General features: G+C 38.0%; 1 protein-coding gene across 4 annotated transcripts; it reads left to right on the top strand.

Moving 5' to 3' along the window:
- Nucleotides 1-115: 115 nt before the first annotated feature.
- On the top strand, nucleotides 116-25610 carry LOC114365177 (synaptic vesicle glycoprotein 2B). 4 transcript variants are annotated; one of them, XM_028321672.1, is made up of 13 exons: nucleotides 11790-11995; nucleotides 12074-12127; nucleotides 13242-13403; nucleotides 14683-14845; nucleotides 16578-16699; nucleotides 17388-17463; nucleotides 17846-17918; nucleotides 18286-18378; nucleotides 19280-19485; nucleotides 21168-21430; nucleotides 22874-23033; nucleotides 24098-24225; nucleotides 25147-25610. In XM_028321672.1, exons 1-13 carry the CDS (start codon nucleotides 11917-11919, stop codon nucleotides 25200-25202), a joined length of 1635 nt encoding a protein of 544 aa, XP_028177473.1. In that variant the 5' UTR covers nucleotides 11790-11916; the 3' UTR covers nucleotides 25203-25610. The 4 variants fall into 4 exon arrangements, with proteins under 4 accessions (XP_028177474.1, XP_028177473.1, XP_028177472.1 ...); XM_028321671.1 differs by lacking the exon at nucleotides 17846-17918 and having other exon boundaries at nucleotides 11791-11995; nucleotides 17388-17536; XM_028321673.1 differs by lacking the exons at nucleotides 11790-11995; nucleotides 17846-17918; nucleotides 18286-18378 and adding an exon at nucleotides 116-382 and having other exon boundaries at nucleotides 17388-17629.
- Nucleotides 25611-25792: the final 182 nt, after the last annotated feature.

Below are 25792 nucleotides of genomic sequence, written 5' to 3'. Positions count from 1 at the left end.
AAGCTACCGGAGTCTCTACAACGATTTCCGAAATTGCCGAAATATATCGGCAAGTTACATAAGAGTTATATAAGGGAGGATCTGACGACACAGCAGTCACGCTGGAGATGGATCGTGGTCACCGTCAGATAGCGAGAGATGAGCGATCGTTATCGTTATCAACAGAAGGAGTCCTCGTCGAGTGCAAGTGGCGAGGCGCCATTCGCACACAAGCCTCTGTAGGCACCACGCGGAATCCTTGGGCTTTGCGCACGCGCCGGTACCGCAGCGCTCACATCCTCGCTGGGTGACGATGTAAATTGGTCCGCGGCATATTATCTCAATACGTGATCTCAACGGACTTTATTTTAAAGTGAAAGTGTTGACGTTTTAGCCAAAATGGGTGAGTTTAAGTTTTTTTTTAAATTTTTTCAGGACTCTACAGATGTGGCTGTTACATTTGTAAAGGCTTTTCTGGTGGCTTTTATATTGAGTTATCAATAACGATAAGTGTTTCTTCTCACTATAATATACCTACTGATTCAATTGTGAAAAAAAAGAAACAATATCGTATGTTATTAAAACATAATCAATTAAATAAAACCTACGTCGCGAATCCCTAAATTGCATCCAAAACGTTAAACAGAAGGGGTCTAAACAATTGACTGGCGATAAACGGCAACGTTTCTCAAATTGGTAGAGTCAAATCTGTCAAAAGTTTGAGATGATGAAATGACTTGACTCGAAATGATACAGATACACACACAATAGCATTTCAGGTACCGTAAATGTCAACGAATTTGTCCAAAATCGCTTTGAAAATTGAAAACTGCACGGCTGTCACTCACCGCGAAATTACTTGTTCATATTGACACAAACTTACAAATACAAACCGTACTAAGGTACCAGTCTGATAAATTATGAATAGATTTAAAGAATCTATGAGTACGGCACGGAGGACTATGAAAATTTACATTTTCAAAGGCTGACGAGTACCTAACTGTTTTGTCTTAACAGAAATCATCATCCTTATGTCATTAAAAAACCCTAGCGTACATTGAACTAAACTGTTCGTTAACCAAGTATTTTATAGAAACCAACATGACTGACTTTATGAAACAAACGAACCATTAATTAATATAAGTATTTCATTTAATAGTCCGTAACATAACATTTTTTCAGGACCGTCGTAAACATAGAATTATGTGTAATTCACAGTATGTTATTCGTTGTGTCATAAAATAGAACAATGCCACATTTCGAAAGAATCGTTCCATTTATTATTAGCATTTAAATTATTACATAGAACAAACAAAACTCTATACAATTTAATATGGTTGAGGCGCAGAAGAAAAACATCAAATGTAAACTCAACTTAGTTCATCTGATACAGTTTTTCCTTCTTCTTATCGTTCCTGAAAAGTGTAAAAATTTACAGGTTCTCTCTCCTTGAAAACTCTTTACTGAGAAAGACTTAAGGTTGTGCCACATAGCGGTAAAAATTGTTATCGCAACATGATTTTCAGGGATACAAATTCATGATCCAGGTTTAAAAATTTCACAACAATTTTCTTCGTTTTCTTCCGCTTTCCTCGAATGGATTTCCATGTAACTTAAGCATTCCATAAAATATTCTATTTATGGCACTCAAGCAAGTAAGGAAATGAAGACACCGGTTTAATTAATTTTCTTTTTCCTTGAGCATCGCAAAATATGTACTGAGACGATATAAATTGTAGAGTTTATAATGTAAGTTAAGTGAAAAACTAGGCAGTTATGATTGTTTTCAGTAATTAAGTATTTTGGAATTGCCTCTAAGACGCAGGCTTTTACCTTTCACGAGACGTCACGACTGAGAATTAGTTTTCCCTGTAGGGTATCGTGACCTCTACTCTTTTAAATTGTCCTCTAAGGCCGGTATTCCAAAACCACACGAGTGTCCTGATTGAATTGAATTTTGACGATTCAACGCATTATAGATCTATTCAACCAATAAATGCCTCAATGTAAACTTGAAATTGAATTAAATTTTGAGTGTCGTAAATACAGATCTAACTGCCAAGTAATGCTCATTACTATGCAAAATAGATAATGTAAATCTAAAATACTGTAGCCTTACCAAATTATGCGAAACGTTATCAAGTTTAAACTAAAGTATTAAGGTAATGTGTTGTTATTTATCATTACCACTGCACTGTAAGGACACTTCTGTATCCCACGTTCTAAATCAATGTCATTTTTATTAATAATTTTTTGGCAAAAAAATCGAAAATATTTGCTGTATAAAAAGATCATATTAACGTCCTCGCTATCTATGTTACGTAATTGTTTCCGCGAGAATTCTTTAATTCAACATAACTAGAGGAATTTTGATTTAATTTAACGATGTTTTTGTGAGGTTTTGACTATTTATAATTTTATAATGCCACTACTTGTAATTTATTTGCATTCTTAGATATTCTATCAGTAAAGTTAATTCTATAATGGTTTCTTTTAATTATTACCCCATAATTAATTTTATTTGAACAACATCTAGATCATGGTTAAATCGTGATTAGAGTTTATTTTATAGTGTATCATAACAAAATAATTGCACAATAGTTCGATGAATGAACTTTAGCCTTCAGTACAATATTTATCCAGTGTTCTATGGTCCAGTGGTTAAGACTTCGACTGGATTTCTCCACCTATCGATTCCCAGATAGTGTACACATACAAAGTGTAAAATTACTTTGGGTGTTTGCTCCCTTTCATTAAGAATAAAGAGTCACGCCAGACGCTTAATGGTGGCTCATAAATTCCGACACCATAATTTGTAAACGAGGTCTAAATTGTTGCCCACAAGTGATTGATAAATGGGAACAATAACAACGTTATTTCACAATTTGTCTCAATATCTGAAATAGATATTATTATACTTTTAAAAATTTAGTATTAGTAAATCCTTTCAGGAAAAACAATACTCTGTGATTAATACTTCCGTAGTACATAAACAAGCCTACAATTCCAATTCTAATGAATTACACGTAATTTATTTACTGAAATTCGTTCAACGAAACGCGATCTTAATAACAAAATAAACAGTTCTTATTTCATCTAAGCTGTTCAAACGTGCAAATAAAGGATTTGACAGTTTGACAAGGTTCACTGGCACGTCGCCTCGTTTCCGGTGGCATTATTTGCAGACAATTCAATGATAATGATGCTACTTATCTACAACCCATGAACTAATTGCAAATCAGTGCATAATTACCCGCATAGAGTTGCAGAAAAATTACATGTAAACGGTTACCTAGAACTTGGTATTCCTGTAATTCATGTTCAATGAATTTTAAATAGTGGATTTAGAATTTTTTAAATCATCCTTGTTAGCGTCTATCAGCGTTTCAGTCCATTCTGGTCCACTGTGTTTTGTTGCGGAGGAAATGCTTTGCGCACCGTCACCACTGCCGGAGGACAGGGTGGTGTGTGGGACTCGCGGCGCCCTGAGAAGGGCGGTGCTCCGTCCTGAAAAGGACGGGGTATACCCACTAAAACCTCCGCGGCGTTCCGTCATCGCCCGAATGGGGGTGTCGCGAGTATCCAGCCGTAGCCTGGACTTCCGCGACCAATTCTGGTCCACTGCTAACCACTACCACTAAGCCAAGAATGCGCCAATAGAGCCTAAGCAAGGTACTTCTTTTTTCATCTACTTAGCACCTTAAAATTAATATGTGTAGAAGCAGTAAAATATTTAACTTGAGAGACTAAGAAACAATGATTTAAGTCGCGAGTCCTTCGTGAAACTGTTTTGAAGATCGGTAACAAGGAAAGTTCTTATGCGATCCGTTCCGTTCCGACGGCTTTAAATAAGCCAGAAAATAAAACAGTTCTATTTTTCATGTTCATCTATGCACTTTATCTATTTCACGCCTATTAGTAGACTATCTGCGCTAAAGTCGGGCAAAACCCAACGAATGACGAATCCTTAACGTTATCACTGTATCTCAAGGACCTAACTTTATTTTCATCTTCTTGATATTGTCTCAAAAACTTTGATAGTGCCGACATTGATGGATCTACGTATGACGCATCAAGTTGTACTATATTCCAGTCCTCAAATTGACTTTTTAAGCATTTTTTCTTCCGGCAATGTTATACGTCTTTTAGCTTGACTCTGGTATAAGAAGCCATTAGAGAAGCTTCTTATTAACATTTCAATGCCAACAATACTATGTATTAACAAAGGATTATTAAAGTTTGCCATCTCACAGCTGCTGAGATAGATTACATCTTGGCCTAATAATTAATGTTCTTAATTGAAGAGCTCACGCTAATCAAAAGTCTCCGTTCGAGCACACTTTGGGCCCATTAGAATTAATCCAACCCATGTATCGTTATCTCAGTGTATCAAAACAAGTTCAGAATTAAAATAGTAGAGTTATAAGGCCATCACAATAGAAGTAATGTTTTTTTTAATTCGTAGTAACCACAGATTAGGTACAAGTTACTTATTTTCATAATCAAACTTTCAAAACACATAGGGTAAACCACCCAATCATTGGCACTCTACCAATTTATTGGCATGCTCCAGTTTTTTAAGAAAATTAAGGTTTTTTGTTGCCAAACCTTATATTTTTTAGTAGAAATTGAACAGTAATATCATTTATTACTCAACTGGCTACACACGTTTTTTATTTTTTCAAACATCGCGGCGCATTAACCATTTGTTTGACAAACCGGGACCTGTGCGAAAAAAACAATCGAAATATTAATTTTTTACTAAGGTAAGAGCTATCATAATCTTTAAAAAAAATGCAAATCTATTTTGTTGTCCCTATACATAATCATTTTGTCTTATTATTGAATATATTAACTGCCTTTTTAAAACATAATTTTATAATTTAACCGCCAACTTTTCATTATTTGTGGTGTGCCAACATTTGGTATGCGTAAAATCTGTTTATCCATTTTATTGGCACACATGCCAATAAAAGGGTATTCAAAATAATTTTAGTTTATTAAAAATTATACCTAGTTTGTCTCAAAATTGAGTTTAAATTGCATTTAAAATATTTTTTAACGTTTTGGATATGTCATAGTCAAAGGTCGATATGCAGTCTCTTCGCGGAATGACTGGTCTATCCTAGGTTTGACCAAGGCCTTCAGGCAAACCCCGAAGTGAATTCTTATTTCGGCCTTTGACTAAGTCAAACCTAGAAGTGCCTAAACTGTTCAGTCAAACGTCGAAACTAAAATAATCTGTTTCGGGCTTTGCCTAGTCAATCCTAGAAACGACTAGCAGACTCGGTCCAAAGTAGACGGCAAATAGAAAACCGGCCAAGAGCGAGTCGGATTCGCTCACGAAGGGTTCCGTGAGACTCTGTTGTTGTATGGGACTTGGGAGTTGTTTTTTTATGTCCATAAATATTTATTTTACTTAATTTTGATTTATTTTTAAAATAGATATGCAACTAAATATTATGTGAATATTTCAAGGGTTCACCAGTTTACGTTTTAATATCGAGTAGAAAACTGCAACAAGCCACGATTGCTGTATAGGAGGCCCCCTTAAAGATTTAAGTATTTTATTGATTTTTTTTTAAAGTGAATAAAAAACTAAATATATTGAGGATGATTCATGAGATACGAGTTTGGTGACAGACAACCTTTAGCGAATTCATACATAGTAATAGGGTCCCGTTTTAACTCTTTATCCTTTAATGATTGAAATTTGTACAATGTACACTTACGAAACTGTGATCTTTTAATTTTGCGTCCTACCGGAAGTACTTTAAGTCCTGCTGGCAGGACTCCGGGCGATCTATCATTAATTTAAGGTAACAGAACCCTAAAAATTAGTAATTTCAAGATCGATCTAGAAATACTGACAAACAACCTTAGTAAATAAGTTTAGTTACTCGTATCTTCACCTAAAGAGATAGCTGCGCGTGCGCGTGAAAACCGACCGTAACGCCCATGCAATAAGTTCGAGATCAGAATGAAGTATAGTTTATTTAAAGTCTTAATTGAGGTTTGACTAGTCAAACCCCGATTTCATTAAATTGAGTTTCGACCTTTGCCTGACCAAATTAGTTACTCCTAGGTTTGACTAACATTATTTAGTCAAAGGCCGAAATGTTTGGGCTTTGACTAAGACTTCTAGTCAGACCTGAGGATTGACTAGTCAAACCTAGGAGTGCCGGAACTTCGAGGTTTGACTATAACAGATACACCAATCCAAATGTTGGCCCACTGCCAATTATATAAAATCCATTTATTGGCACGGGTGTCAAACATTGGTTAAAAAGGTGCCAATAAAAATATTATCTTTTCAGCCACTTTCAAAGCCTTTTAAAGTCTTATTCCACTAATCCCCGTTGACAATCCCCGTCAACGGGGATTAGTGAACTTTTTGTTCATTAATCCCCGTTAACGCCAATGGAGTTTATGATGGGGATTAATGAACTAAAAAGTTAATTAATCCCCAGTACGTTAAAAATAAAATACTCATGTAAGAATCAGGTACCTTCTATTTATTACTGGATATGAACTCACTTATTATTTTTATTATCAAATTAAATTAAATTTAAGACTGATTACAATACTTAAAAAAAATTAACACTTACCTGATTAACCAAAAGCACTATGGATATTGAATCGTTATTCCCCATTCATCATTTAAAAGAAGATGGAAACGATTACACACAAATTTGGGCCAAGATGAAACAAGATAAAAATGGTGTAAATTAATACCTTTGTAATCAGGCTTAAATTTAATTTAATTTGATTATAAAAATAATCAATAAGTGAGTTCTTATCCAATAATAAATAGAAGGTACACGATTCTTACATTAGTATTTTATTTTTTAACGTAGTTTTCTGAATAAAGAAAAATAAAATAAAATAAAAAGTTCATTAATCCCCATTATAAGCTCCATTGGCGTTAGCGGGGATTAATGAATAAAAAGTTCACTAATCCCTGGGATTAGTGGAATAAGCCTTTGAAAGGCTTTGAAAGTGGTACCACGGTCTACTATACAATTCAGATTGAAACATCCTGATCATCGCTTTAAGCCCGGTCCGTTCACAATTTTAACTGACGAGGAAGAACAGCTTTTTGTTGACTGGATAAAATAAAAATCAGTATCAAAAAAGTATTTCCGAAGAGAAAAGAAGATTTGATAAAAGTGTTTATGGAAAGTTTAAAACCATATTTAAATATAAGCGTTTGAACTGATATGGTATGTTCCTGTACAAATAAATGTTACTTTTCTTATAACAAATGATTTTATTTTGTTTATTTCTATCATGAATCTCTTTAAAACCTCTACATAAGACCTAGCAGCTATTTTTCAGTCTTGCGAGAACAGTGCCAATAATAGGTAATTATCACTGCCAATAAAAGGTTTGGCTATGCCAACAACTGGTATTTTGAGGTATTTTTTTAAAACGTACACTATGTTGAATAAATGATTTAATTTATTAATGATAAGTACTTTATAATATTCTGCAAAGATTAAAAGACCAATATAAATGTTTTTTTCTTTGATAAAACATATTTTTACATGCAAATTTTATCGGTTTTGTGAAGTAGCTGCTTAAAGTGCCAATAATTGGGTGGTTTACCCTATTACAATGCAATCTATTTCGCAGCCAGAAAATAAAGAAAATGACAAATAATTTGGCGGGAAATCTAATAGGCAACTCGTGCACGTGCATCTTAAAAACTTACTTCAATTGTTTTTCTTGAACCCATGAAAATATAACGTAGGCCGTGGTTTGTAAACAACAAGTCTAGGTAAGTTAAGCTCACAGAATTGAGATTTGCAGAATAGACTCAGATTTCTTCAACTGAATATTTTCATAGAGACATTTATAAAGTGGTACTTAATCTATCTAGAATTACAGACTAAGTAGGTATATTATTAGGTATGCTAAAATAATTTAAGCACAACCTCCGTCACACTCACCAAGTCCGTCATTGCAGTAATCGATTACCATCAATCTGAATTTGCACCGCTAAAAATTCGCGTACTTACGTACTTATGAGGTAATTAATAACACATTCAAATGTTAAGTAGGAAATAATTAGGTGCTATCAATTTGCAACAGATTTTTGTCACCACGAAATTGATTCTCAATGCGTCTTTGTTGTTTTGTGTATTATGAATTTATTAAGATAAGTGGTAGGTATACCTACTTAAATCAATTTATTGCTCTAACTACACGAATCGTTTAGCATCAAACTTAAACCCAGTCGGAGCACAAATTTTGAGTTACAATTTTTGTTTTAAGTTGAAAACTCCTAAACTACAAGTATCTGTAATCTATTGAAATCATTCTTGCGAACGGTTTGATTCTCTAGCTAGACAGATTTTGGATTTTGAATGTTTGTAGTAATCAATTGAAGTTTGCCTAATAGAAAAAGTTGCAAAGCAGAAGTCTCTTTCGGCTTTCGGAACATCATGGCTTCTGTCCGTGGACACCGACAGTCTTATGAATCCGTACCTCTTAATTAATAACACTACACTTTTACTAATTCGATCCTGTCTGTATGGTGATATAACTTTCAGTCAGTCCTTTGACGTAATAATTATAAGTTGAGTAATTCCACACTCCAAAATGTTTGGTGACCATGGGTTCCGTATCCCTGTGCGCTGCGCCCGCGTACGGGGCAACCTTCGCGCAATGTCACTTACCATTTGCATACTTACGTCGCTATCCTGCCCCGCGGAACCTTCGATTGAGCTACAAATTACGATTGATAACCGTATGCGTAATAACACTGGCAAGAAACAATGTGCAATCATAAAGAAAACGCAAATTCGGATGTTCTTTTTTCAAAATGTAAAGAGCTTTAATTAAATTTAGCTTGACACTGGCCAGAAGCCACGAAAACAAAAAAATGCAAAATTGAAAATTTTGTTTTCCATAGTAAAAAAAAAATTGTGTGGCCAGCTTCGAAGTCATCAAAGAAACCTATTTGGTCAGTTGGTAATATTTACTAGCAATTTAGGTACTGCATTTAGATCTCAGTCATAAGAACCATTTTAAAGTTCCCAAAAAGCTTTTGACGTTTAGCTACTACCATTCATTTATGATCATCGTAGTGGTAGAGGAAAACCCGGAACCTGGACTCGATTCCCGGGTATGCGAAGTACCTATATACATACTTAGTAAAAAGGTATTTTTAATATATTTTTCTATTTATCACAATATAGATTTAAGTTGCTTTGATGTTAGTGCAGAAAAAATAATCCTAAATCACATTTTATTTTAATCAATCTTTCAGATGAAACTACTTTATGGAGTTCTCATGTTTATTACGTCTCACTCTTCAAATATTTGACGAGCTATTAAAAGTATTAGTAATATCATTAAATTTATAATATTTACAATAACCAGATCCAGTGGCACATTTCGAAATCGCTCTATAATACACAATGCCACAATAATTAAATTGACCATGTCATTGTCGTTTATTATCTCAGTAAAGAACACCGCACACAAGGAGCTGATAAAAACGCTCCAATGTATAAACTCTGGTTAGGGTTGCCATCCGGGAAAATCAGATTTCTCCGAAAATTTGTTTCAGGCGTCCGGATAGCGTCCGGTGTGGTATTTATTCAAAATGATGCTATAAATGTTGGAATGCTTGTTAATAAATATGTACCTGTATCTACTGTACCTACAGATAACAGATAACAAAAATTCAACCGGTGCGGTGCACTTAATGCCATTGATTTTTCACATAAAGTACCTATGTAAAACCTATAGCACATACAACTTTACCTACCTGGAAAAGCAACTTACATTTCTTATGCACAATCGACTAAAATAAGTTACAGTATTTAATAAAATTCACGGTACATAGATGATTCGCAAATATTATAATAATAATATCTTTTATTGTTCGTAACACAATAAATGACAAATTACAAATTTCAAAAAAGAAATATTGCTGAATATTCATAGGCTTTTCTTGACTTCACGGGAAAACCAATTTCACCAAAATTTGGGGATAATAATAACAACCTATTGGTTTTATTTCTTTCGGAAAAATATGAAAGTTTATGACTGTAATGGCAGCCCTGCGCGACATGTCACAGGGTTTACTGGGTGATTTATTTATGACTGAAGCCTTCATGTTCATTGTCTAATTGATTAACCAGTCGGCACACAGAACTACTGCACTGTAGATAAGACGATAAGATAATGATGACTGAGATGTAGCTGAAAATATTTGAACAACCTTTTGTACAATCAATGTATTTATAAATTCAACAAACATGCTTCTAGCAAGCAGGATTTGAACCTGTATAAGATAACAAAAACATTTTAGAATGCACGTCGTTGCATAAAATGATTAATGTCTATTTTATCTTTTACTCATAACATACTTACCTAATTTACTAACATGGGAATTTATATTATCAGTGCATTCATTGTTTTAGTTGACATTATTGGTCAATAATTTATAGACACAACCAACACTTATATCTATAACACTTTATTTCAGTGAAAACTACAAAGCGGTAAGAACCACTTAAAGTAGTATAAACTAGACGTAGACAATTAGATTAATTAAGACTAATGGTTAGTTAAAAGTGATAAATTATTTCCCTAACGTATGCAAATCCAACTGTTTTAGATATCTTGACTAGTTACACTTCAAAAAGTAGCGAGGACGTTTTAAAAAGATACTTGCTCGTAAAGTCTCCCATGTTAGGTACCAATGTTAGGTAATCAATGTCGATAATTACATAAGGTGTGTTTTAGTCATCTCATGCTAGTGCTCATGTAAATCGATTTAAAAATATCCGCCTACTACAAAAATTAAGTCCATCAATGAAAGTCCGTTTACCATACTAATAAATTTAGTTGAAAAACGCAATAATAAACAGAATGCAACATGATAGGCTTGCATCATAATAAGTATAAATAGGTATTATGTGTCCCCACTTGACTTTATTTTTATCATCAAACTTCAAATGCAGAATTGCGAAAGTATAATCTTGGCATTTATCAGGAACTAAGAACAAAAGACTGCAGTTAAGCATTTATCATTTGACTAACCAATAGACAATATCGAGATAAAAGCTGTTAGTCAACAACACATTCGGTTAAACACTTGAAATGTGACACTATCAATAAGGGTTACGGCAAGCTACCACGGTTTTATCAAAACAAGTCATAAACAAGATTGTTTTGTTGGTCTGACGAATTTTCCATGTCATCTTAATCCTACCTACTGGCGGTTAAGCTACTAGCTTACTATCGCTTTTGATAACTTCCTTTGAAAACCCCTTAAAGCCGAAAAATATGAAACTTATTCATGTTCATGTTAAAAAAGAAGTAGGTATTTCTTCTACTGTTTATTGTCATTTGTTATTGTAAGCATTAACCACAGACAAACATATTTTTTCCGAAATTGAAGATATCGTATTTGTGTACAAACATTTCCAGTAAATATTTTGTGCGCTAAAATTAAAAAAAATTGCTAGTCCCAGATCATTTACCATAATTAATTTGGCAGTTCAACAAAGGTGCATGGTAGTGCTATGACCCTGCTTTAAAAAATAAGTCACGCAGTCTTTCAAGTTTGTCACGTGAGGGTAGTTCAATATTCATACATCGAGAAAAGTCATCTCTCGCAGTCACTCAAATAACTAATTATGCGAACTGTCAATCGCGCGCACACCGTATTCTTTCATACACAAAGAACATTCGGTCGATAGTGGCGTGCATAATTTTGACAGACGACGATCACCAATTTGAGGACGTACGTTTATTGGTGAATGCCAATACGAGGCGTGCCAATCACAAGTATTTAGAGACGGCAGATACGTACATTAGCACGATATGCAATTGTTATTTAGTCATCAAACATTTATTTCAGCCTTTAATTCTGACTGTTTAGTGCTAACTGTCGAATAGACAGCATGATTCTACGAAATGGCTTTTCAAAAAGATACCGAATTAAATAAAGGAACTTTAATAATAGAGAGGAGAGGTTTACGACCTGTTCTATCAGTTAAGTTACTTATTTAAAATGATAGGATTATAATAGATGATCAAGGATAAAATACTGACTTGCATATTCATTTTGCAGGTTTAGACTTCTTGGAGCATGGAGCAGACTTTGAGGCTGCGATCTCTGCCACAGGTAAGTCCCGAATAATTTATTACATTTAATATTACCTAAACTAATTTAACTTTTCAATTATTATCGTCTTCTACACAATACAACAAACAATAGAACTAGCAGTTTAATGCAAAAATACAAGTGAAATAATCAAAAGACCTGAGAAAGCATTTGGCACTTTGACAAAAGATGTTAATTTATCAACTTCATTAATCGACGGCTATTCATTAGGTACTCCCATTTTCTTTAAATAAATTTGGTAACATCTGTATCTATTAACAGACAGATGATTCGTTTATTCAACATTTTCATTTGAATTTAATATTAATCCGGTTTAATAAGTATCGAAACAAAAGTAACAAATGAGATAGGAATATACGTATGGGCGGATGGTGACCTAAATATCCCATTCTTTAAAAGATGGAAGCAATTCCACCCTTGAAGAGTATGTCAAGTATGTGAAAATTACGAGAGTAACACATTCAACAGATTAATTGTAATATTTTCACGAAATTACACGAAAGTGTCGCTTCGTGCAAACCAGTAGTTTAACCATACATTATTACCTCGTGCCACGCGTTCTTCGATGCCAAAACCTTAGGAATGTTGCAAGCTTCGGCCGAGCTTAACCCTACAATATTACCTACCTCGTGCTAAGCAGCCTGCGACAACTCGGTCGTTCGTTCGCCCAAAAAACGTCCATTGCTGGACAAAGGCCGCAAGGATTTCCATAACGACCGGTCTTGCGCTGCCCGCATCCAGATTCTTAATTTATCTTCTAGCGATCTTTACCAGATCGTCGGCCCAAGTAGTAGGCCTGCCCACGCTATGTCTTCCCGACCGTGGTCACTCAACTGTATTAGGCTGGTTTTAGTGTCACGCGGACTGTTAGTGCGGATCGCTCCGCACAGCCGATCTGTATGAACTGCTAGGGAGCGGAGCGGTTCCTCCGGACCGCATTACTCTAAAACGCTCCCTAGAAGTTCATATAGATTGGCCGTCCGCACCGGACGGTCCGCGTGACACTAAAACCAGCCTTACACATCAATTTCCACGTGACATTGGCACAGAAAACCCCGGTGTTTGATGGCCATATTTTAAAGAAGAACTGTATTAACCCTTCTGTCTGTTGCAGGCTTCGGCCGCTTCCACTTCTGCCTGCTGGCGGTGACGGGGCTGATCTACGCGAACACCGCCATCGGGATCACCATCGTGTCATTCGTGCTGCCCTCCGCGACATGCGACTTCCGCATGACCTCCGCTGACAAGGGCTGGCTCACCGCCGCGCCTATGTTGGGTGAGTGACTTTTGATGATAGCTTCTGACTTGATGATGATGATAAAGATGAATCTTGACTTCAGAACAATCAAATCATGCCTACCTTATATCTTTTAGAATTTGCACTTGATTACAAACTATCCCATTTCCAGAAAACTGCTACGAATTTAACAGGTTTTTTTTTTCATTAAAAGAAGAAAAAATTGAGAATTTAGGTTGATCTGAGGTGGAATTGTATAAAGCAATCGTTATCATTTGACAGTTCATAACGTTACACAATTCCACCTCAAATTACCTACCTAAAAAAAATTGTTCATTATCATACATAACTACATACATACACAATATGATACTGAAAAGGTGGGCCACTCAGCATAGTGGCGTTGCATCTCAGTAATGCCACGGCCCACGACACTGGTCTTTCAATTCGTAAAATTTATTCCAAGTAGCTATCTAAATGTGTATTATTATGCGTCTCACTTGACTTTTATTACAAGAAAATATATTCGTTAAAACAGATAACTGGCATTTAATTGCGTAGCACTTACCGTTTCTTTCCTATGAACGCAAATTGTCACGTTTGCCATTGTGTAGATATTAATTATTGCGAATCGATTACCCTTGTGACGTATCACTTTATCTCAGTGAAGTCCGTTCAGTTGGAAATAGATTTCACGTGCTCTGTAGGAGCCACTCTCATCATCATCATCCGTGATAGTAATCTTTTGGTCTATCTAACAAATTTTCCCCCGGGTCTAACTAGCAGGCTAGTAGCGATGCCTATACTGGCAATGTTGGTTTTGGATGGACCCTTAAAGATCCTGTTTTATTTTGACGCGGAGGACAGCCTATCAGGGCAAGAGTAGTAGAGGAAGCGTGAAGAGGGAATTATTCCATAAACTATAATGTAATAAGGCAATTGACTATCACATGATTAACACGTGTTGAAAGGGAAAAGTAACTGAATAACTTAAAGCGTACATCAGTCTGCACGTTCACAAACGCGATCCTGCATTCATCAAGTTGTGATTGATGGAATCGTTTAACATTGCTATGCCATCTTTTACATTGTTTGTTTTTCAAATGATGAACTTTAACTAGACCCATAAATGTATTAGTGCAGGGCTAGTGCTACCCAAACTGTGAGCCGCGAACGCGATGCCCTGGGGCGTTCTGTTATGATAGGCAGCTTTTGATCATGGGGACTTCCCAAGTAAAGGATAAAGCCCCAAGAGCGTCACAGTAAAAAAATGTTTGGGACGCCTTACATTAATGTAATCCTACGTCATTTTCCCCAGGCATGGTGATCGGGTCATACTTCTGGGGTTGCTTGGCCGACACCAAGGGCCGTAAGGTGGTGCTGGTCTCCACACTACTGATGGACGGCTTCGTCGGAATCCTGTCGTCCTTCGTCCAGATCCTGCCCATCTTCATGGCTTGCCGATTCGTCAACGGTTTTGCGTAAGTTTCTGTGATATGAAAAAATTAAATAGGTAGGTACAAAGATTTTGACTATTATCAACTAAAAAACCGCTGAACGAAAAACTGACATTTTAACCGCGGTTTTAAGTAAACTGAAATGAAGGAAATATGAAGTGTCTATAAAATTTTTGGTTTCTTTCCTAAAACCATTACTTCAAAAATGTAACTTTGTAGCATGTTTCATAATATTCAATTTACACAATAAGTCCGTGGGTCAAACGTGGGCAAGTTTTACTGAAGATACTTTTTTCCAAAGACAAGCTAGGGCATTATTTTTTAAAACTTATTGGCTTGAACGCAAATACCACGAGCAAAGCAGAAGACCCTTGTTTTTATCAAAATGTAAATGAACATGTTTTCATTGAAGTGTGAAAGGTGAGCCGGGGTACATTTTTGCCCATACTTCTAGATTTCGACAGCGTAACTGTGTCAAGTGCACTGCACTGTCCACAATGCGCATTCCGATTTAAGTTATCGGAGATTAATGCATCTACACAGATTCTATAACAATAGCAATTGTTGCCAAAAATACCTTTTCATAAACTACCTACTATATAATTTTTTTCGAATCCAATTTTTATTCATAATTAATTACCTATCTGTGTCCAGGGACTTTGCAACCATCAGGCCTCCCTAACTTCTCTCTTGCCGGACTGTGGATGAAGGCCAATTCCCATTTGCCTCTAGTAAATAAGAGTACTAAAGCCAAGTAACCTAACTAAAATTAAAAGCATGACTCCGGCAATTGGCACCAATATTAATTAGAGCATATTCGAAAACTACGAGACAACAATGACTTAAAATCAATAGGTTTCGTTGTTTACTTTCTAAGCTATGTATGGATAGTTTATGATCCGCAAAGCGTGGCAAAGAAAAGGTCCTATCCTTGTGTAGATACACGTGACTGCACGTTATTTAGAAGCAGATACGTCTTTAATTAACTGGCTTAGCTACACGTCTCATTGTCGGGACGATTTGCCGAACAATGGCACAACTTGTGATCCAAGCGAATAATGGTGCGCGGTTCCCACATGAACCAATTAAATGATAAATGGGTGGACGCGATGTCGTCAACTCATAATACAAATACTTTATTTAATTCAAAATATGATAATAAAAACCGATTAACGATAAAATATTTGAAAATAATTAATTATAGAGTGTGGTTAAAGAAGTTAAACGATCGTAACGGGTATCTTGTACGAATAATTAGTAAAATCCCACGAATTTGAATTTAACATGTCATGGTTGAAAAACATGCTTAGTGTCGTTAGGTACACCTACTTAGTTATCAGAACAAAAAATTAGGTACGTTACATAAACTTTAGTGTTACTAACTTTTTACCACATAACGGCCACTGCGAAGTTGTTATCAGTCATCATTTAAATTCTTGCTTTTTACGGTTGACATAGAATACCTTTGCCATTATTGAGTGTTGAATCATTGTATACAATTCATGAAACAAAGGATACTTATATTGTGATAATGACTGGGGGGCGATTCTCATGCAAGAGATCATGACACAAAATATCGTATTCGTACTTTTCTCTAATGAAATCAAACTGATCTGTATTTCGAAGTTATCAGAATTATACCCCAGTTTCAGTCAATACAGAGAGGTATTATATAGGTATAGGAGGTTCATCTACATATTAATGGATTCATTTAGTTTATGTGATTTACTTTAAAATATTGTATTTTCCATTACAGCGTTGCCGGAGCCATGGGTATCTGTTTCCCATACCTGGGAGAGTTCCAAGCTACCAAGTACAGAGAGAAGATTCTCTGCTGGATGGAAATGTTCTGGACTCTGGGTGTCATCTTACTGCCCCGTAAGCACCACTTTTATGTAAAATTTAGCAACATCTTTCGAACAGTGTCTATTTGCATTTGCGTAAATTCAACGCGTAATTTAGCTCTCGTGGTAACCACTAATTAACGTAAAAAACACATATTGAGATAATAAAAAAAACTTATGTTTGCTCCAAGTGAAACAAATTAAGTAACACTTATCTGTTAGGTAAAGTTACGACCGATACTTAAGTACCTAATTAATTTAATTTAAAATTAATGAATAAAGACCGAACATTGTTAGGAACCATGATGATGATCCCAAACTAAGTAAGTAAAGGTGACGACCACCAAAATGGGTTGTAAAATTTTGGTGGTCCTATTGCTTAATACTATGGTATCTATACCAGATCGTCGGTCCACCTAGTAGGAGGCCTGCCCACGCTACGTCTTCCAGACCGTGGTCGCCACTCAAGAACTTTTCTGCCCCAACGGCCATCGTCTCTACGAGCTATGTGCCCCGCCCACTGCCACTTGATGTTAGCAATTCTGCGAGCTATGTCGGTCACTTTGTCGCGGGAAGAGCCTGGATGCGGGCAGCGCAGGACCGTGCATTGTGGAAAACCTTGGAGGAGGCCTTTGTCCGGCAGTGGACGTCATTTGGCTGAAACGAACGAACGAACGATGGTATCTACTTATACCTAATAATAATGACTATTCTCCCTTCAGTGATCGCGTGGGGAATCATCCCCATCACCGGCATCCGAATGGAAAGCGGAGCGTTCTCATACGACTCCTGGAACTGGTTCGTGGCGGCGTGCGGCGTGCCGTCGCTGATGCTTGGCTTCTGGCTGTTCTCCTTCCCCGAGAGCCCCAAGTTCATGATGGAGTGCGGAGACTACGACGATGCCTTAAACGTGCTCAAGGACATCTACAGACAGAACACTGGCGATGATCCCGACAACTACCCGGTAAGATATTTTTGTTGTAGAAGAAAGACCGAAACTTTGGTGGTGCACATTCTTGCTCCTAAGTTTATGCAAGTTCATGATGGAGTGCGGCATACTCGTATGATGTTACCCTGGCTGTGCTAAAGGACATCTAAAGACATAAAACAGGCGATGACCCTGACAACTACCCAGTAAGATATTTTCATTAGGAGCGTTCTCATACGACTCCTGGAGCTGGTTCGTGGCGGCGTGCGGCGTGCCGTCGCTGATGCTTGGCTTCTGGCTGTTCTCCTTCCCCGAGAGCCCCAAGTTCATGATGGAGTGCGGAGACTACGACGATGCCTTGAACGTGCTCAAGGACATCTACAGACAGAACACTGGCGATGATCCCGACAACTACCCGGTAATATATTTTTGTTGTAGAAGAAAGACCGAAACTTTGGTGGTGCACATTCTTGCTCCTAAGTTTATGCAAGTTCATGATGGAGTGCGGCATACTCGTATGATGTTACCCTGGCCGTGCTAAAGGACTTCTAAAGACATAAAACAGGCGATGACCTTGATAACTACCCAGTAAGATATTTTCATTAGGAGCGTTCTCATACGACTCCTGGAGCTGGTTCGTGGCGGCGTCGATGCTTGGCTTCTGGCTGTTCTCCTTCCCCGAGAGCCCCAAGTTCATGATGGAGTGCGGAGACTACGACGACGCCTTGAACGTGCTCAAGGACATCTACAGACAGAACACTGGCGATGATCCCGACAACTACCCGGTAAGATGTTTTTGTGACAGAAAAGGAGCAAAAGATCGAAACTTTGATGCTGCACATTCTTACATCTAAGTGGCTACAAGTTCATGATGGAGTGCGGCGACTATGATGACACCTTGCACGTGCTCAAGGACATCTACAGACAGAATACTCGCGATGATCCCGACAACTACCCGGTAAGATGTTTTTGTGATAGAAGAGAACCAAAAGATCGAAACTGGTGCTGCATATTCTTGCACCTAAGTTGCTATAAGCGCATGATGGGTGCGGCGACTATGATGACGCCTTGAACGTGCTCAAGGACATCTACAGACAGAACACTGGCGATGATCCCGACAACTACCCGGTAAGATATTTTTGCTATAGAAAGGGGGCGAAAGACCGAAACTTTGGTGCTGCACATTATTACACCTAAGTCGCTACAAGTTCATGATGGAGTGCGGAGACTATGATGACGCCTTGCACGTGCTCAAGGACATCTACAGACAAAACACTGGCGATGATCCTGACAACTACCCGGTAAGATATTTTGATTATAAAAGGGCCAAACGGGCACGTACCTACCGAAACTCTGGTGCAGTCTGCACATTCGTCCACCTTAGTTACACAGGCGATGACTGGTGATGACTGACAACTACCCGGTAAAACTATTTGAATGTAAACTGAACTGAAATAGGTTTCACCAAATGGCTTCCAGCAAATTCATTCAAGGTTATTAATGGATGTGTTATTTCAAGCAAGAGTGAAAATAACATAAAAACTAAGATCCCACCATACGAGTATTGATATCCACCACTTTGTCTCCCTACTTTCTTTTATCTCAGCCCTGAAATAGAGAAACAGTCCAAGACGAAGGCAATTTACTAATTGAGTACCTACTAATGATAAAATTTTCTCTTTACAGATCAAAAGTCTCAAAGAGAAAGTCCGCACCGTGTCAGTCGCCTCCCAGGTGTCCCAGAAATCTGTCAGGAGTCTCAGCATGCGCAAGCCCAAGGACCTGAAGCGGCTGTTCTCCGAGATCTGGACCCAGACCAAGGCTCTCTGCCGACCCCCCTACCTCAAGTACACCATTCTCACCTGCATCATCCAATTCGGATTAACTACGAGGTAAGAAATGACAATGAACCTATTTACATAATCTACACTAATATTATAAAGAGGAAAACTTTGTTTGTTTGTTTGGTTGTAATGAATAGGCTCAAAAACTACTGGACCGTTTTTAAAAATTCTTTCACCATTCGAAAGCTAGATTATCCACGAGTTGCATAGGCTAAATTTTATTTTGGAAAAACATAGGGTTCAGTCATCCACGCGCGCGAAGCCGCGGGCGGAAAGCTTTTTATTTATAAAAGCTAAAGGTCTCACTGACTGATTGACTGACTTACTGACTGACTCATCACGAAATCTCAGAAACTACAAGTGCTAGGAGTCCCTTTTGCATGGGGGTTCCTTTTTGAACGTAGGTGCTCACTAAGAACGGATTTTACGAATATCCACCCCTAAGGGTGTAAAACGGGATCCATGCGTACGAAGTCGCGGGTGTCCGCTATAGTTTATTTATTAGACCGCTAGATTATTTAGAGTAGGTAGAGGCAACAAAAGTCCAACTTGTTGACTCCTAACCCGACTACAAGGAACTTAACTAACTTATGCATTAGACCACAGATTACGAATAAGGTTGTTTCGACTGCCGATTCTAGAGGACTTTAACTTTACCTAGTTCGATTCCTATCGACCGTTTAGGCTGTGAAAGTGCGCCCACTTACCACGAGCAAATTAATACCTGGAAAAGTTAATTAACTAGTTACTCTAGTTAACTTGTGTATTAACCTGTAATTACAAACATAGTACCTACCTACTTATTATCTTTAAAAAATATTTCAATTGTCGTTCGTAACTGAACAGTTGCCCCCTTCCATCGGCTACACCGTTGTTTGGCTCAAAACACATCATTGTAAGACAATTACCTATGTTAATCGCTCGTTAAAGTGACCTATTGAGTGATTATATCGTATCGTAGAACTAATCGAAGGCCAACTCCTCCATGTGGCAAGTCTCACCTATGTAAACATGCTGAGATTTTCCGACTTCACGTGTAGAGATATTTTTGTTGCTTTTCTTGAGCGGTCTTCAACCATATTATAGAAGTAGGACATACTCATTACGTAAGCTTACATTCATTAAACATAAGAACGTAAGAACTCAAGCAAACGTAGCGTAACGTCCGAAATGGTAATACTAAGTAACAACTTATTGTTTGATAGTTATTGTATTTTCGAGTATTATATACTGAAAAAACTTCGCTTTTATCTTTAAAATCTTAAATTCATCTAATGTTAGCTTTTTTTCTACTTACTTATCTGGTAGAGCCAAACGAAATAATTACACATATTGTCAAAACAACTACGAGTGCTAATGTTAACGTTATCTATTGGACATTAATCTCAAAACTTGCAAGTTTTTATTACTTACATCCCAAAATCTTTTAGCTCATTCTTGTAAAACTAAGGCCCAGAACAGACGGTGAAGCGCAACTGCAACTTTCTGATGATTCTGATGAATGAAACTGAAACTGAAAGTTTCAAACTGGTCGCGTCATGTGTGGTCTCTTAACGGACGCTATGGCAGAAACTTAGATGCAACTCAAAAGTAACTAGCAGTTGCAGTTTCGTTGCAGCTGCGTTTCACCGTCTGTTCTGGGCCTTACGCTTGAGGTGGAATTTTTAGTTAGAACCAAACATAATAACTAAGTTCGACTTAGAATTCTATACGTTATTTCTTCTTTCCAGTTACTACACCCTCATGATCTGGTTCCCTGAGCTGTTCAACCGTTACGAAGAGTTCGAGCACCGTTTCCCCAACACCTCTGCTTCGGTGTGCGATGTGTCTAGCATCGTGGTGGCCGATGAAGCTTCCGAAGATCCCTTCGATTGCCTGAAGACCATCGACTCCAGCGTATATATGCACACCCTGATCGTCGGTCTGGCCTGCATTCCCACGTCGTTGTGGCTGCCGCTGTGTGTGCACAAGCTTGGAGCCAAATTCTTCCTGAGTGAGTATAATAGAATAATCTTTTTTGCTGGGATTAAAAGTACAATGCATGAGCTTTGTTTCACGCCCGTATTCACAAACACTACTATGAGGCCTGACGCACAGGGTAACACAGAGCACACACAGAGTAACCAATCACAGAGCTCTATTCAACGCTGTGCGTTCGATTTGATGCTTCTATTAAACAAGCATCGTTAGTGGGATGCTTGGGAGCTTGCAAGATGGGAAAGAAGTAAAAAAGACAGCTCATAAAAAGTTTATCTCAACTAATTCGTGGTGACAAATGCTCACTAAAAAGTCGTCAGTCTACCTACAGCTCGACATAGAACTCCTTAGCAAGTCCGATCCTCAGATTCTCTAACTTACTGTTATGAAAATACGGAATCGGTGTTATGAAACAGTCCTGCTGGTGACCGTACAGCAAACCCCCCAAGGTCAGACCAAATCGGTTTCCTAGGTCAACTCTACACGCGCGTGCAGTGAGTGTGGCAACCACTTTATCCACTTGCCTTTGCCTTATATTGCTAACTGGTTGGGCGGCCTTTAGGGCTCCAAATGATTACCAATTTGTTGTTGTCGATACGAGAATTTTGTTTACCTATTTAAGTAGTCACCGGTGGCAGTGGTACAGTCAGCGTCAAATAGTTCGTAACACTCAAAGTAGCCAAAGTCATTGTAACAATTGGAATACGGTTTCGTTGTCAACTTTTTGGCCACTTTGAGTGTCACTAACTGTCTATTTACTGTACCTCCTACAAATTATGAAGCCCGATAGACGGAATGTCGAGTTTGGAAAATATCAAAATTTTCTTTTATTGAAGGCCACTGAATTTTGCAGATAAACATATTGTGAAGTACGCGATATTGCGTGCGTAAAGTTTATCAGAGATAAAAACATCTGAAAGTTAGAGATAAGTTATAGGAAACTGTTATCTCATACTTAGGGTTCAAGTGTCTATCAGCGCGCCATGTGCCACTGGGTGAGATTGAGTATAGAAAATTTAGGTAGGTAGGTATACCTAGTTGGTAATTGCAGTTTTTGTTTTTTCATCGTAGCTAGTTACTTACGTACTATTGATAAGCTGTAGTTTTGGTTAGTAAAACCTAATTTAAATAGATACGTGAAACATTTTAAGGCAATAGTAAAACCAAATCTAACAGATTAGGTACCTACGTGGTGAATTTAGTACTCAGGCTAAGTTGCACCATCTTACTTTAACAAACGTCAAAAATCTGCCAAATTCCACACAAAAAATACCGGTTGTTATTAAAGTTATGGTTAAAGTGAGTTGCTAGTGCAACTTAGCCTTAGACTAGAGTTGGCCTCTCCCGACCCGTTGCCAAGGGGACTGGTTTTAAAGGACTGAGTTCCAGTCTCTAAGCCTTAGCTCATAAAAACAAATGTCTAAAATTTGTATAGTAACTTACGTATTTCTTCTTCCAGTCTTCAGTTTGGGCTTCGCCGGCGTGGTGACCGTCGGCCTGTACTACGTGCAGAACTCCACACAGAATCTGGTTCTGTCGTGCATCTTCGAAGCGCTGACCTCGCTCGCCATCAGTCTTGTGTTTTGTGTGCTGGTCGACTTGTTCCCTACGAACCTTAGGTAAGAGCAGTTCTGGGACTGATTTTGCAGATAACTTAAAAACCCGGTCGAGTTAACTGCGCACCACACCTTTGTTTGTCACTTGTCATCCCCTTTGCAATGGAGGGAAGTCGAACCTTAATTTCGAACTCCTCCTATGTTCTTCTGATTAATTTCGTTGCGGGTCCAATGACAGTTTAACTTTCCCCCGGGACAAACTTGACCTTCATTGGTTGGGTTTTTGTGGCGGTCAAGCTGTAGATCCTGGCTACACAGGAGTTGCAGTGGTGGGAACGAGAGGTGGGAATAGTCCCGTAACTGCGCACGTTACATCGACGCTCTGATACGAACGGGGCGAAAGCAGAGAGATGTGCTCGCACACAGAGTCAAATTCCAGTGAGGTGCGCAGTTACTCGACCGGGTTGTAGCTACAAATTTAGGTTAGGTTGTAGTTTCTCATGCTTACATTTGGAAGTCTCTTGAAACAAAAGATCTACCTACGTTCACTTACTACCTATTAGAGCTGTAAGCTTATCACATTACCTACTTACAACATTAATATAACGAATGCAATTGACGCAGAGAAAACGTAGTTAACATTCAACTTTAAAAACATTACATGAGTTACTTATCTACTCTAAATTAAGTTGCATTTATAGGCAAATACCAAAAACCGATATTGACGTGGACACGTGGGTGCGTCTATTAGGTACCCACAAAAGAATAAAATAATTAATTGACGGGCAGAGACATAGATATTATATTCTAACTAGCTTTTGCCCGCGGCTTCACCTTAATATCGTCATAAATTCCTTCCTATATGTTATTCTGGGACTCTGGGTTATAAATAATAACTAGCTTTTGCCCGCGGCTTCACCCGCGTGAAATTTAATTTGTCACAGATCGTCATAAATTATAGCCTATATATGTTAATCTGGGTTATAAACAATAATACTGTAAAGTTTCATTAAATTCCGTTCAGTAGTTTTTGCGTGAAAGAGTAACAAACATCCCCATCCACACAAACTTTCACATTTATAATATAAGTAGGATGAATTTAACAAAACTTACTTCCTTGTCACCAGGGTAATGGCAGCAGCACTGTCCCTGACCGCCGGGCGAGGCGGCGGTCTCATCGGCAACCTGTCCTTCGGCTACCTCATCGACATCAACTGTGTCGTGCCCATCGTCGTCTTCTCAGCATTCCTCTTCAGTAAGTTGCAGTTATTTTTAACCCCTCGTGTTTAGCTAAATTTTAATATGCTTGTGTTACGAGTGGGTTCCAGAACCTTTCTGCCCCATCGGCCGTCAGTTCTGCGTACTATGTGCCCTGCCCATTGCCACTTCAGCTTGCTAATCCGTCGGGCTATGTCAGCGACTTTAGTTCGTTTACGGATCTCATTTCTGATTCGATCTCGCAAAGAAACACCAAGCATAGCCCTCTCCATAGCACGCGGTGCAACTTTGAGCCGATGGCCGCTACCAATCGACCAACATGGAAAGCATTGGGGGAGGCCTATGTTCAGCAGTGGACGTCCTATGGCTGAAATGATGATGACGAATGATGACGAGTGGGTTCCCCACACAATAGTCGAGCGGCGGCGGGGATCGAACCCGCGTTCCTTGGATCACGAGTCAGTTTGTGGTAAACCCACTCGAAACACAAGCATATTTACAAGTAGCTTACCTTTCAGGGTTAACAGAACTTAGTAATTAAAAAATACTTAAGAGGCAAGAGAGATTAAAAGGGGTAAGTGCTTCACTTACCCCTTTTAATCTCTCTTACCTGAAGCACTTGATTACCAAAAAAGTGCAGACCGTAAAAGGAACCCTATCCTGACAGCGATATGCCTGAGGGTTTAGCTCATTATTTTATGCCAGAATAGCCATTATTTATTAGCCAAATGCTGCACTTTTAATAATAACTAGCTGACCCGGCGAACTTCGTACCGCCTTAGCGTAGAGATTTTCTTAATATTATTTCCGTAAGAACCATCCTTGGACTTCCACAAACATTAAAAAAAAAAGAATTATCGAAATCGGTTCAGCCGTTCACACGTGATGCCGTGACAACGCGAAACGGGTTTCATTTTTATATATATAGATTATACTAACACGATTTTTTCTCTTCCAGTTGCTGCTATACTCTGCTTCTTCTTGCCAAAGACAGGCCAAGAAGCCCTAGACTAAACAACGAGTCATTGAAAACTAGATAGTGCAATTAGACTGTATGTCGAGTAGAGTTAACAATATAGATGTGGTTGTACATATCATTACGATGTAAATATTGAGGACTAAGTATTTATTTGTGAGCGAGGAGGGCCGACGGCAAACTCCCAGGTGAGCCCACGGCTGGGCAAACTTAGCCCACTTGGATCACTCCATCTGGCCCCGAGAGGACCAGAGACAACTTTCCGAGAAATAGTGAATAAATGTGGTTTTGTTCGAACGCGCCCGTTTAATGTTACCGGGTTACTGTGATGCAGTATACAAACGTCTTATTAAGAATCAAACATAACAGTATTTTAGAGTTGACTGTATAATATAATGCATTAAATTATTGTAATTATTATTATTAAAGGTTACCTATTTGCCTTATGTGTTTATTTTTATTTACACTTTTTCACTAATGATGGGCGATACTTGTGCGCATTTAGCGCCACTGGAGAATGAAAGGACCATACTTGCCAGTGGCGCCAAAGTGAACGCAAATACTTAACTACCCAGCCCCTAGATCAAAAGAAAAAGCTTCTGTAATTTTGTTTGTGTGAGTCAGTTAA

This window comes from Ostrinia furnacalis, unplaced genomic scaffold, assembly GCF_004193835.3.
Source record: "Ostrinia furnacalis isolate ACB-3 unplaced genomic scaffold, ASM419383v2 OfSCF7560, whole genome shotgun sequence".
In the NCBI taxonomy this organism is placed as follows: Eukaryota; Metazoa; Arthropoda; class Insecta; order Lepidoptera; family Crambidae; genus Ostrinia; species Ostrinia furnacalis.
Note: the sequence above shows the minus strand (reverse complement) of the source record. Positions and strands in the feature narration are given on the sequence as shown.

Bases quoted from the DNA above. Each gene is read 5' to 3' on its own strand.
- LOC114365177 (XM_028321672.1), top strand. From the start codon at position 11,917: ATGGCTTTTCAAAAAGATACCGAATTAAATAAAGGAACTTTAATAATA. The intron at 13,404-14,682 runs GTGAGTGACTTT...CATTTTCCCCAG, and splicing joins CACCGCCGCGCCTATGTTGG to GCATGGTGATCGGGTCATAC. The intron at 24,226-25,146 runs GTAAGTTGCAGT...TTTCTCTTCCAG, and splicing joins CTTCTCAGCATTCCTCTTCA to TTGCTGCTATACTCTGCTTC.